This window comes from Phalaenopsis equestris, unplaced genomic scaffold, assembly GCF_001263595.1.
Source record: "Phalaenopsis equestris unplaced genomic scaffold, ASM126359v1 Scaffold000428, whole genome shotgun sequence".
In the NCBI taxonomy this organism is placed as follows: domain Eukaryota; kingdom Viridiplantae; phylum Streptophyta; class Magnoliopsida; order Asparagales; family Orchidaceae; genus Phalaenopsis; species Phalaenopsis equestris.
In genome coordinates, this window is record NW_018164869.1 from 5,271,588 (window position 1) to 5,285,560 (window position 13,973).

Below are 13,973 nucleotides of genomic sequence, written 5' to 3' on the forward strand. Positions count from 1 at the left end.
TCATGACATCATAATTACGTGTCAGAACAATCGCAAGGCAGCGAGCCGACTTGGGAAACCTTGCTCCTATATACTATACATACATACACAGACATATCATATGAAAGGAAGTCCTTATTTTATTTTATTTTTATTTTCATCATTGGATTCCAAAAATTAAAATAATTATTATATTAAAATTTATCAATTAGACTAAATATCATACATCAAATAAGCAATGATTAACCAATTTATTTAAATTAGATGCAGTTATAAATTAAATTAAATTAAATTAAATTAAATTAATATCTAATTACCATTCAATAGACTTGTTAGTGATCAGACTGCATAATTATTTAATTAAAATAATTTCTTAAAAATAAAATCATAAAACCTGAAGTTAATTCTCTTACTTTTTTACTTCATGATTTCTTCATATAAAAAATACCACCACTATCAACTTTTGAAAAGCGAATTACACGAAGGAATTAATGTGCTGTTATCTGACAGTCAATGATTTAAACTACTTACTAATACTAATTCCATTATAAGCAATATCTATATATATATATATATATATATCAATCATAAACATCATACAGACATACCTGCTGCATGGTATAGTAATCAATAAACGACATGCCTATAATCTCACACATACTTGTGTTATATCTATCAAAAAAGGTAAATATTATCATGTATATAATTGTCTTCAATATTACACTTTGAAATTTCTCAGGACACAGAAAACTCATCATCAGTCCAAAGAGAATGCTCCTTCACAATATCTGCAGATATAATGTAGAGAATGTTAGAAGGGTGATGAGAAATGATCACACTAATAGGTATGATAATATCATTTATCAAACATTAAGTTTGGAAAAATATACTAAAAATTATGCAAATCGAGAAAGAGAGTTTTGTAGAGAGAACTTATGGCCTGGTTAAAATAGGCAAGAGGGGAGAAGGATGATAGTTATTGTTGATAAAGATGGTCAGAAATGGAATAGAAAAATGTATAAAAGTGTCAAAATAACCCCTCGACTCTTTGTTGGGGGTTATTTTAGTCTCAGAGCCTATAAAGTGTCAATTTAGTTCTCAGACTCTTTTAAATGGGGCTAAAATAGTCTTCTCTGAAGACTATTTCAGCTCATATTAAAAGAGTAAGTAGATTACTTTGACATTTTTATAAACTCTAAGACTAAAATGGCGCCATGTAAATAATCATGGGGTTATACTGATGCTACTCGAAAAAATGTGCGTCTCAGCATTCTTATTAATAAATTCAATGAAATAAAATGAGCAGAATACAAATCGTAAAATTTGGATCCTCATTCAGTTTGCTCAGCATTGTGAAACTAGAAGAATTTGTAGATTGAAACTTTCTGCAGAAATGGCATACCTGTTACTGAACTTCTCTACTGCTTCAGATGCAAACAGCAGTGTCTCACTGGCCTTTTCTAAGGCCATGTAAAGCTCTCTACCTCTGGAAATCTTAGCAATAACCCAGGCATTGTTTTTGGCTCTAACACAAGCTTCAAAATCTCTCTGGTGCTCGGGTTTATCCAACTTTGTTCTTTTCTTCTCCAAATCTACTTCTTCTCTTAGTGTATTAAGAGCAAGCAAGGAATCCTGCAACCAATAACCAATATCAGTTATTGAGTGGAGAAGGTTTGTCAAAACAAACTCATGAGGGAGACAGATCCTTAAAATCGGGACAACTGATATTATTAAAATGAATATAAATGGGTTCATTGCAGAACTTCAGATGAGTTTACCAAGGCCAATTTTTTCTCTTTATATAAACTAATTTCCATAAGCCAACGTAATAGAAATAGAGATAGACTCCACTTTCACATCGTAGAAAGAAACTGTAAACTATCCGAAATGATCAACTAGCCACACTAGACGATCCAAACTACACTTGTAACGATGTATGTATGTATGTATGTATGTATGTATGTCTTGTAACGATGTATGTATGTCTGTATGTAGTGTGTGTGTGTGTGTGTGTGTAAAGAAATGGCCAAAGGCTAATAGACGAGCCCCGTGTACTGATTGGGAATAATACTCATGCAATACTAGTGTTCGACCGCCTACTCACTTTCTTATCAGGGCAAATCAGAAGAGCTTGAAGTATTTGTTGGAGCAAATGATGGTGACCGAGGAGCATCAGAGGCAGCTATCCAAGTTATTGAGATATGATTTTGAGATTCAACATCGGTCAAGATAGGAGAGTTGCAAATGCCCTATCGAGAAAGGTAGATGAGCCCCAACTAACACCCTTATTGGTACCCTTCCTCCTGGATTGGGAAGCCCTAAGATGAGAGAGCAAGTAAGATGAGGTTGAGGAAAGTACAGGCATTGTTACTATAAGATCTGAACAGTCATCTAGGATATGCATTGATAGGACAATAACTACTCTACTAATGTCGATTTGGGTTACCAAGGGCATCGAAGTACATTCCCAAACTATTGCAGAAGTTTCACAACAACGCAATTGAGGGACATTTTAGGGTACAAAAGACATACAACCGTCTATCAACAGAGCTTTACTGGGTGGGGATGCGCAGGGACATAAAAGATATTGTGGTGCGGTGCAATGTGTGCCAACTATAAATACTTGACCATGGCGCAAGAGGGGTTGTTACAACCCATAGAATTACCGAAGAAGGTTTAGGAAGAAGCGATAATGGATTTTATAGAAGGGTTACCACGATCGAAAGGATTTACAGTGATCTTGGAGGTAGTGGATTGACTGAGCAAATAAGCACATTTCATTCCCTTATTCCAACCCTACACTGCGATCTCAATCGCTTCGATGTTCATACAGGAAGTGGTCTATTTGAACGGAGTGCCATAATCAATTGCATCAAATAAGGATAAGGGTTGCTTAGCCAGTTCTAGAATGAACTATTAAGGTTACAAGAAACAGTCCTCAAGAGAAGCACAACATAACATCCTCAAACCGATGGCCAGATGGAGGTGATCAATAAAAGTGTGGAGACATGCTCGCATTGTTTTGTATTAGACAGACCAAAGCTTTGGGACAAGTGGATTTTAGGGACCGAATACTGATATAATACTTCGTAACATACTACAACGCAAAGCACTCCTTTCAAGATTTTATATGGGTGAGATCCACCCCACCTGATACACAATGGGCTTAGTACTACACCGGAATCCGATGTCGACCAGTACTTGGAGAAGAGGGACACAATTTTAGCAGAACTCAAGGGGAATCTACTGAGAGCTCAAAATCTCATGAAGAGGAATGCAAATGGACAAAGAAAAGAGGTGCAATTCAAATTGGAGGACATGGATTACTTGAAGCTAAAGCCCTACAAGCAAAAGAGATTGGCCAGAAGGAGGAACGAGACTTTCAGCACGATATATTGGACTCTACGAGATGATGGCCTACCGTTAGAGGTTGGCATCGTCATCAACACTGCATCCAGTCTTCTATGCTTCACAGCTAAAACGTGCAATCGAAGATCATAAACACTCGTCGTCACTACCCCCGATGATGATATAGGACCTAGAGGTGATCTAGAACCGTTAGAAGTTGAATGAGTGTGCCGAGGAAAGACAAGAGCAACAAAGGTACTTATTAAGTGGAAATGTCTGTCAGAGTATGAAGCAACATAAGAGCCTTATGCGGTGATCCAAAAGCAGTTCCCATCTTTCACCTTGAGGACAAAGTGCTTCTTTGAGAAGGGGTTGTTATGCTAGTGAATAAATTAACCCAAGCAAGGCTAGTGTAGACCAAGTCAATCGACCCACTCTAGCCTTCTAGTGGCTGACCGGTTCACGGCAAGAGGGGGCGGGAAACCCTAAGGACGCCGCAAAATATTCCAGCCCCTAGGTGGGAATCACTAGGGCTCTAATCACGTGCACAAAGAGAAGAAATTCTAGGAGTTTTGGGGGGAAAGTTTGAAGAGCATTGGGAGGGTTATTAGAGCTAATAAGCTAGAGTTTAGGGAATGTTTTTTTGGGGCTGCAGTTTTTCTTCACTTTTTCTGGTGTTCCTAACAATGTCTAGGTTTGTGGGGAGACGATCTACCTCTCAAATAATAGATGATCATTGTATCTTGTTTGTTTTCTTTGGTTTTATTAAAAACAACCCTCATATGAGTTTCTCTACCATTCTATAGCAATTCATTTGCGGTTTGTTCGCTGTTTTTGGTTTCGGATCATATTAAATTATATTTTCAATTTTCATACATAATTATCAACCCTAGCCTTGATATAATGATTGTAGTACTCCTTAATATATCCAAGGATATGTATAAGACCACGTCGTATTTTAAGCTAATTGGAATTGAATTCATATATAAATTTCTTCTTTAATACCTTTAATGAAACAAATAATAATCACAAAAGTCTATAAGTAAATAATGTTTAATTAGAAAATCTATAAATCTTATAAAGTGCACAAACACACATTTTATATTGCTTGTAATCTTTAAATTAATCATGCAATCGGTTCTTAAATATGTTTGAGTGTGTGTAAAATAACACTGGTCACATCAATTTTAAGATAGATGAATATGTTTTCTACAGTGCGTGTTTTTTAGGGAAAAAAAACAATAAACAAAAACACGTAGTTATGAATGAAACGATAACAAATAAAATAATTTTGCAGTACATTTGTATGTCACTTTTAATAAAATACATACTTATGTGGTGTGTTTTTTTAAAGAAAATCTTTGACAAAATAAATTTCCTGCAAAATTATAATTGTAGTGTTTTTTTTTTAATTTGTTTTGGGCCATTTACATATATACCACCCAATTTTCATGTATTCACATAACACCAAAAAAATTCACATTAACATGCAAATCACTCCATTCTCTCGGTGGTCTGAGGTCACAAAAAAAATATCATTATTCTTTTTAAAAATAAAATACATATTTTCTAATATAAATTTATAGCACTAAAATGTCAAGTGTTATTATCAGATAGATTCTAAAATCCTGCCTGCTCCAAAATCACCAACTGCACTAATAGTGAGCCCAGATTGGGGCATATTAAAGTAGTTATAAAAATCTGAAATTAAGGAATAAAACATTACAAAACTTGTTTTCAATAAAATAAATAAGTTTTCAATAAAATAAATAAGGGCCCAATAATTTCCTAAACCCCAAAAAATAAGAATAAACCATCATTTTCCTGCCGAATAATAACAATAATAAAATACCCTACTAAGCAAAACTAATACATGCATTATTTTTAGTGAGTTGTAGCTGAATCCATCCTTAATTTCTTGCTTAATTTAATGAACCAAATTAGAAGAAGAAAATAGTCTAAAGGTAAATAATGTTTTACTACGAGAAATATAAATCTTATATAATACTCAAAAGCACCATAATCATCTTAAACATTAATCATGCAGTTGATCCCCACAATCATTGAATGATCAATATCGCTGCTTAAGTTTATGGTTTGTATCAGCATGTATAGATTTCATAGCAAAACTTAACCAAAATGATTGTGCATTATCCCAACAACTTTAATCTAGCATATTCAAATAAAAGATTCAAAGAAACATTCCAAATTATTCATCTAACTTTAAAACACTTCAGATAAACCACGCATCAAATAAAGACATGAGATTATGAACTCATAACAATCACATTTTACGTGTATTTACTCAAGATTCATACCTGACCAGATTCCTTCATCTTACATCATTTTTTATCATTTTCATTGGCCCTATTTTAGCCTCCTAGTTGATATGATAATGAAACCTCAAGCTTTGATGCCAATTTGATTCGAGGACACATAAGGTTAAGGGTTCCTAATGCAACTAAATCATGCAATGTATGAAGAGCATTGGATTTTAAGTTCATAGTTCCAAGCACCATAAATTAAAAAAAGAACTTGCCTTCTTTAGCTGTAAATCTAAAAAATGTAAGAAATTTTTCCCAAATAGTAAATTCATGACTAAGTTAACCAAAGAAAATTCATCAAGAGTCTGAAAATCATAAAAAAAAACAAGTCAATGAAGATTCAAGTAACAATTAGAAACTAGTTGTAACACATTTAACAAATATTAGGAACACTAGCAAACTAATTGCAACTAATATAAAATAAAAGAGAACAAGAAAAGAAATCACCAAACACAGAAATAGGCCTTACGTCAGTAAAAATTGGCAGTCACACTTGCAACACACATGAAGGAATCAATATCCACCAAACATACAATAGATTAAAGAATACAGAAAATTTTAATTATGCAAAAAATGTCATTTTTTAATATCTCAAATTATTTTATTTATAAGCATAATCAAACACTGAGTTGACTACCCCAAATGTTGAAGTTAGACGGACAAACACAAATAAGAATATTGACCATCCATAATAGAAATCACTCTATAGCAAACCTCCAAGTACTAACCCATATTACAAGTCCGCCTATATAGTAGTCGTAGCATGGGAAATGTCCATAAAAAATGTTATAGTAGTAAAAACAAAAATTGTAAGATTCATAGGAGGGAAATCAAATGCTATATTACTTGGTGCAGGATGCTCACTTGTGACACCTGGTTTCTTATGCTCAATTAGGACCATTCATGTGGCTGATTTAGAGGTCAGCCTAGTTTGTAGTCAATCCAATCAAAATTGTCCCTCCAAATGTTATTTGTCAACCCCATGTTATATGTTAGTCAACTATCACTGACTATCATAGAAAGTCGTTTAAATATCACATCAACAGCTCTCTGCTTAAACTTTTTGGTTTAGTGCAGCACTATAACAAAACAAGGAAGAGAGACTGTACTTACTTATTTTAAGCTTAGTGGAACCACACTTTCTCTTTATAGTAGACATGGGTTCATACAGCCGAAATACCTAAATTGTTCAATATTTTACCATGTCTCTCTTTGCATGTCATTTTCCACCATCAGTCGACCTCATGGAGTTCAAATAATTTAGTAAAGGTTTCATATTTCATACCAACTCATGGATTTGAGTTAGAAAAAAAAACAGTAATGATAATGTTATTAAGAAAATAAATAAGAAAATGAAAGTGACTGTTACAGCTTCTTCAAACTAGAACGTATGCAGAAAATTCTAGAAATCATGCAAAAGATTATATCTCTTTAAATTAATGAAGCACAAGAGTGCATATGCGTTATGAATTTGCTGAAATACAATAAAGTAGTAGTGTAAATTTTTAGATTGATCAACAGTGGTTAAAATTGAGCCTAAAGATTCAATAAACAAAGTGCAGAGTTTTCTCACCAAAATACACAGCCTGTTATTGACATAACTTTAGCTTAAAAGATGTTAAGGGCAAGGTTAAAGAGAAGTTAATTTTAAAAAATAAAGATTGGTTAAATTGAACAACCAGTGGTAAATACAATCGATAGTGAGTCCGATCAGGAAAAAAAGTTAATTTGTATGTTTCCTAAGTTATAAATTAAAAATTTTTATAATTGTTAACACACATATACAGTTCTGAATATATTTTAATAGGAATATTTTCATTCTGTCAGTTTATTAGTTAAATCTTTTTCTGTTTGTACATGTAAAATATTTGGAATAGTTTTATGAAGACTTACTGATACTTTTTATAAATATTTATAGGTGTCATCTAGCAGAGAAAATAAATGCATGTAAAATTAATAAAATATATGTTTTTCAGCTACCAAAAACGACCAATGGCACCACCACAACCTCCACTCCAGCCACCACTGTACCACAAACAATTTTGTTAGTTCATTAAAAAATAGAATATTTTTTATTTAAAAAATTACTAAATTTATGCAAAGTATTTGTTTTTCTATTGCAGAACATGATGATCAGGAAGAACTTTAAATAATGTGGTTCAGCACGCCAATGTGACATTCCCTAGTAACACATACGCAATCACACACTTCACATGTGCATATTGTTTATAGGTGAATATATCATAAAGTAGATTGATAAAAGATCCCAGAGAATTTATACAAGCAGAACAAATTTTGAAATATAGATCTCATGAATATCAATCTTTTTGTTAGACGAGCTTTAAGAATTTAAGCTGGAACTTTGCAGATGAAAGGATTCAAGTGGAAAATCCAACTATCTTTATTACGAATCATGGACACACGTTTGGAAATAAGGGAAAGGGAGAATTTATGGATTAGGCTATCCGTACATAGCTAATGGCACTTTGTCCAATATCTCCCTAGTCTTATTATGTAAGAAGATAAATTGCAAGAAATGGAGCAACGACAAGTAGCTACAATGATGTGGGAGATAATGACTTGAGAGATGTAAGCAGTATGAATGTGGAGATATAAACTCGATGAAGCAGTCCAACGAAAGATGGCTCATCTACATGCCACAATAGGAGGAGAAAATGAGCGAAGAAACAGAAGTGAAATTGATGAAAACATGTGAGGAAATAGTGCATGAGAGGAAAGAGAATACGACAGTCAATGAAGGAAGAGAAAATTAAACAGCATCAAGTAATAATTGCAATATTGCATTATTTTTTAATTAAATCAGTTTAGATACCTAATAGTGTTATTCTAAAATGTAATGAACAATGTGTAGATAATTGAGTTTCAACATAAGTTCTGTTGCCCAAAATATTATGTTTGATATACAATGCGTATTGTGTAGTAAGTTGTCTCGCTAGGAAAGATGCCGCTTTCAAAAAAATGTGGCATCATGTTACCGCCAATACATATCAAGTACATATCAATGGAACTGACAACTTTATAGTCATTAATTAAGGACAAGTGCATTTGACAAAAATTCACTAGAACCAACCTCTTTTGACAGATTTTGAGTCACCCAAAAGCATTCCTAATGGGGAATTTTTACCGGTTGTCAGTATTGCGCTTAAAATCTGTTTGAAAAGTCATTTTCTTCAGTAGATTAAGGTGATTTTTAAGTGTTTTTATGTAATAAGATAATCTACAATTACAAGTTAATGGCAACGAATTAGAACCTTATCCATTATGACAGTCAAATCAACACAAGCAATTTGCGGATGAACCATTCACTTGAGCCAAATCAAACCAAAGGTGAACAAAGCTACGGACATTATAAAAAAAAATGAATGCATCTCAGTTATCATAATGAAATCAGCATATTATTTGATGTATCTCGTTTTAATGGTCATACATGCACAAATGTGATCTAAATTAAATGAATTTAAAATTATAAAATTATAAAATAAAATAAAATAAAAAGTGAAACCAGCTAAACTTGCTTTAGATCATTTATTTGTTTGTTCTTTTTGATGAATATAAAATTGCCAATCCTCATTACTAGTGGACCAAGCCCTTCATTCTGAAAACTAAGTAGTCTAAAAAAACTAAACAGTTGAGAAGCCAGATATTCTTGTCGGATAACAAGGTTGGATGTTTGAAGTTTTCAGAGAACAGATTAGCAAGCTTTGTCTAGTTAACCAAATATGCACACTAACCACGGCATGGTAGCCAAAATTTTGAAATATACTACTAGACTATCTGTGTTTCTTTTAACTCAGACAATGTAAAACACAAAGAATTACAAAAAGCATCCAATTTACTGAAGAAAATAAACAGAAAAATTTGAGAAAAGTGTCAAAATGGTCCCTCAACTATTTAAAGGGGGTTATGTTAATCCTTGACTTTTAAAAAATGCCAAATTAGTCCCCAACTATTTTAAGAGAAGTTGAAATAGTCTCGTCATTAAAAAAAAAATCTTAAATTGGGGTTTTGGGTGCTAAAAATAGGAATTATATTTTTTTAGTAGGTTATGGGGCAAAATCCAAGATTATAGGTGTTAGATATGTATCAAATAATTATGATTATTTAAATATAACCAACATGATGAGATTTATTTAATTATGACTATTTAAAAAGTATCACAAAATTAATACTATTAATGATTGTTACCTCCTTTCTTCAAAGAGCACTATGTGACATCATAACTTGTAAGAAAAACAGTGAAAACACAAAGACAAACTTTCATTAATATTAAAATAGGGTTACAACATGACACAAACGAGAAATAAAAACACAAAAACATAAAATGACATAAGCAAACACCTCTCAAGTGTATTCCAAGGGTGATGGAGGCCCACTAGGTGGGTCGGGATGGCTAGCGGGTGTGGCGACAACAAAGGAAAGGTGAGAAAATTGCAAGAACAACTAGAGGGCTGGTTGTCCTGTGCAACGACAACAAGAAGTTAGGGCAAGAACAATAGAAACAACAAACGTTTGCTATCCCGGGGTGGCGACAACAAGGATTCGTAAGTTGGAAGAGATGTTAGCAAAGATGCAAACTGCTTTGGGTTGCGGGAAGGTGCTGAAGAGGAATTGGAGTGACCGACAACTAAAGGGAGTGGAAGAGAAGGGTTAGGGAAGATGAAAAAAAAAAGACACATCACCACCTCAGAGCACGATACAACCAAAACACCACCACATCCTCGGATACAACTCTATAAAAGGGAAAATGACTCCACACAGAAAATTCGAAATCAAACACAACAAAGACTGCCTCTACACACAAAGAGGACAACAATATATGTTGTGTGCTATACAGCAATTGTTGTGATACATATATAGAAATAAAATAGGAGAACGATTTTCTTCGATGAAGTGGAAAATTCAACGAAATATTCACACCAGAAAACAGTAACACAGCGAAACACACAGATTTACGTGGTTCGGCAAATTGCATACATTAACGGAGTTGTAGAGGATTTTACTGCTTGAGGAATATACACCAGTCAATCGTCTCGACTTACAAGAAAAATCTCTCACTTCGTTGCTCTCTCTTCTTCTCTCTCTGTTCTTCTCTCTACACCGATAAATACCGAAGAAACTCTACACCGAGAAACATCGAAGAAGATAAACTTACAAGAGAAATAAACTCAATTTCTCTTCTGCCTCAAGCCACCAAGAAGAAGTCAAGGGAGAACAATCTTCTTCTTCTTTTTTCTTCCTTATGCTGCAAGGAACTACTGCTTGCACTTCTCTTCCTTTGTACCGAGGAAACCCGAAGAAAAACACAAAATTGTAACTTCAAAACTAAAGGAGAGCCGCTGCGATGTCTTTTATCACAAACAGGAAGCGGGGAAACGATGTTTCGCGAAACAGCAGGGAGTCGCAACTATTCATGATCGAACGAAGCGAAGCTCTTTGCGAGCGCGGGAGCAAGCGGAGGCGGGAGCGGTTTCGCGATCGTGCGGGAGCGGGAAGGCGACATAGGAGGAAGCGGGATCGGGCTCCTAGGGGTGTAAACGAGCCAAACACGAGCGAGCACAGGCTCAACTCGTGTTTGACTCGTTTATATTTTGAGCTCAAAAAGTGTGTTCGTGTTCGGTTCGTTTGCTTAGCGAGCCGAACACGAGTCGTTTACGAACAAAGAGTCATTTTGACAACTCTAATCACATAGTCATCAGATGTTAAGGATTGGGGTAAGATTTAAAACACATTTGAATCTAATTTAATAATTTTATTCTATTTTATTCATTAATACTTTTAATTGATTATAAATCTTTGTAGTCTGGTAGTCAATTAAATTTAAAAAAAACTACTCATCAAAGATATATATATAATTGATTGGTAGTATTTCGAGCCAAAACGAGCCGAACACGAACAAACAAATATTTGTTCATGTTGTTCGTATTCGGCTTGTTAACTTAACGAACGAGCCGAGCACGAGCTTCTCAACAAGCCGAACACGAGCTGTTCGCGAAGAACGAGCCGTTTTGACAGCCCTACGGGCTCCAAGTTAACCAATATCCCACTTGAAGACCGATACACATGCTACAACGTCTTCTTCCTCGAACTGATATCCTTCACTGACAGCGTCGCCCATTTCTTCAATATGTATCCTCCACCTTTGCAACTCAAACCTCTGTCTTCGATCCAGAAGACCAACTGAAGCTGTGCAAAACTTCAGTTTCTCAAGCGTAACACCCATAGTTAACATATCAGTAGGGTCAACATAGCTTTGCACCTCCAAGCTATTTCCTGAATTACTCTCGTCTCTGCTTACAATTCCCACTACATGAGCAATATCCTATCTTTGATGCAAGTCTTTTTCAACAACTCTAGTCTTGTACCTCTTACTGCTATCACACTCAGTCTTCACACGGTACACCCACTTGTTGTATAATGTCTTCTTCCCTGGTGGAAGTTCTGCCAGCTCTTATTTGCTCGAACTTTCATCTTGAAAAATTTATTCATTGCTCTGTGGTTCTCCACCATCTGCATGTGAAGCAATAGGAATGGGTGCCCCATACCCACTCTCCTCTTCACTTCCATCATCAACAGAATTATGAACTGTCAACAATAGTGTATCATATACTTCTTTGGATACCACATTTGCGCTATCATTCTCCATCTTCTTGGATTTCTGCAGTTCTTCTTTATGTGGTCAGCCTTGCCATAATTCCAGCAGGTTGTCTGCTGGCCATATTTTAATTTTGATCTCTCTTTATTTGAGTTCACGTCTTGCCATCTCCCTCTAAAATCAACATTCAATGTCAAACTCGTACCTGAGATATCGTCAGAATCTTTCCTGCTCACCTCAACAAAATCAAATCACGAATATCATCACATTTCAATTTAAATTTATCTGCAGAACTGCTAACTGTAATCCTCATGGCTTCTCAACTATTTGGCAACAATGCCAACAATATCAGCGCACGTATCTCATCATCAAAATCAATTTCAACAGACGACAATTGATTTGTGATAGTATTGAAATCATTCAGGCGTTGAGCAACAGAAACATCTTCGACCATCTTCAAGTTAAATAACCTTTTCATCAAACACATTTTGTTATTCGTCGATGACTTTTCATACATACCTGATAAGACTGCCATAAGATCTGCAGTTGTCCTCTCCTTGACAACGTTGTGTGCAACAAACCTCGATAGGGTCAATCGAATAACCCCCAGCACCCCCAGAAACTGTCGATCCAACAAATTCACTCAGCCTCATCCATTTTTTCAGGTCTTTTCCCCAATAAAGGAAGATGAAATTTCTTCCCATAGAGGTAGTCCTCTATCTGCATCATCCAATAACCAAAATCCGAGCCACAAATTTCTCGTTCCCTGAAACATTCATTTTATCTGCAGTCATCATTCTTCCTCAGACCTAAACCAAAGCTCTGATACTAGTTGTTATGTGTTATATGTCAGTTGTTGTGATATATATATATATATATAGAGATATATGCTACCTCTATTATATATGATACTGTCTCTCTCGACTTACAAGGGGAATCTCTCACTTCGTTGCTCTCTCTTCTTCTCTCTCTGTTCTTCATTCTCTACACCGAGATACACAGAAGAAGATAAACTTACAAGAGAAATAAACTCAATTTTTTATCTGTCAGAAGCCACCAAGAAGAAGTCAAAGGAGAACAATCTTCTTCTTCTCATTTCTTCTTTCTTCTGCCGCAAGAAACTTCTGCTTGCACTTCTCTTCCTCTATACCGAGAAAACCCAAAGAAAAACACAAAATTGTGACTTCATAACTAAAGGAGAGCCGCTGCGATGCCTTTTATCACACACAAGAAGATGAGAGATGACGTTTCGCGAAACAACAGGGAGTCGCGACTATTTGCAATCGGACGAAGCGAAGCTCCGCTTAGCTAGCGCAGGAGCAAGCAGAGGTGGGAGCAGTTTCGCGATCGAGGGGGAGCGAGAAGGCGGGATCGGGCTCGAGCTTAACAATATATAGACTCCTAGAAAAATTCTACACGAAAAGAAAATAGGAGGAAGGCAAGAAGAATCCAGAAGACACTGCAGCAACCCGCGAAGCTTCCCCGTATCGCGATACTTCGCGTCTCTTCCCGCATTCGCGAGAATTTGCGATCACCACCCCGCTTTCGCCTTGCTTCTGCCATAACATTTTAGAAAAAATTACATATATTGAAAATAAATATTATAACTTCAATCAACCATCACCACTAAACGAACCATTACGAAATCTATGTCATTTTCCAAATTTAAAGAATAAATAAATAAATAAATAAATAAATAAATAAATATA

General features: G+C 35.1%; 1 protein-coding gene across 1 annotated transcript in view; it reads right to left on the bottom strand.

Annotated features, from left to right (window-relative positions):
* Positions 1–575: 575 nt before the first annotated feature.
* Positions 576–13,973, bottom strand: part of LOC110027597 (vacuolar fusion protein CCZ1 homolog B) — a gene marked incomplete at its 5' end in the record, with an annotated part of 56,329 nt that continues 42,931 nt past the window's right edge. The window contains 2 exon segments of the mRNA XM_020729094.1: positions 576–767; positions 1,382–1,611. Of these exon segments, the coding sequence (XP_020584753.1) occupies positions 737–767; positions 1,382–1,611 (261 nt within the window). The 3' untranslated portion in view covers positions 576–736.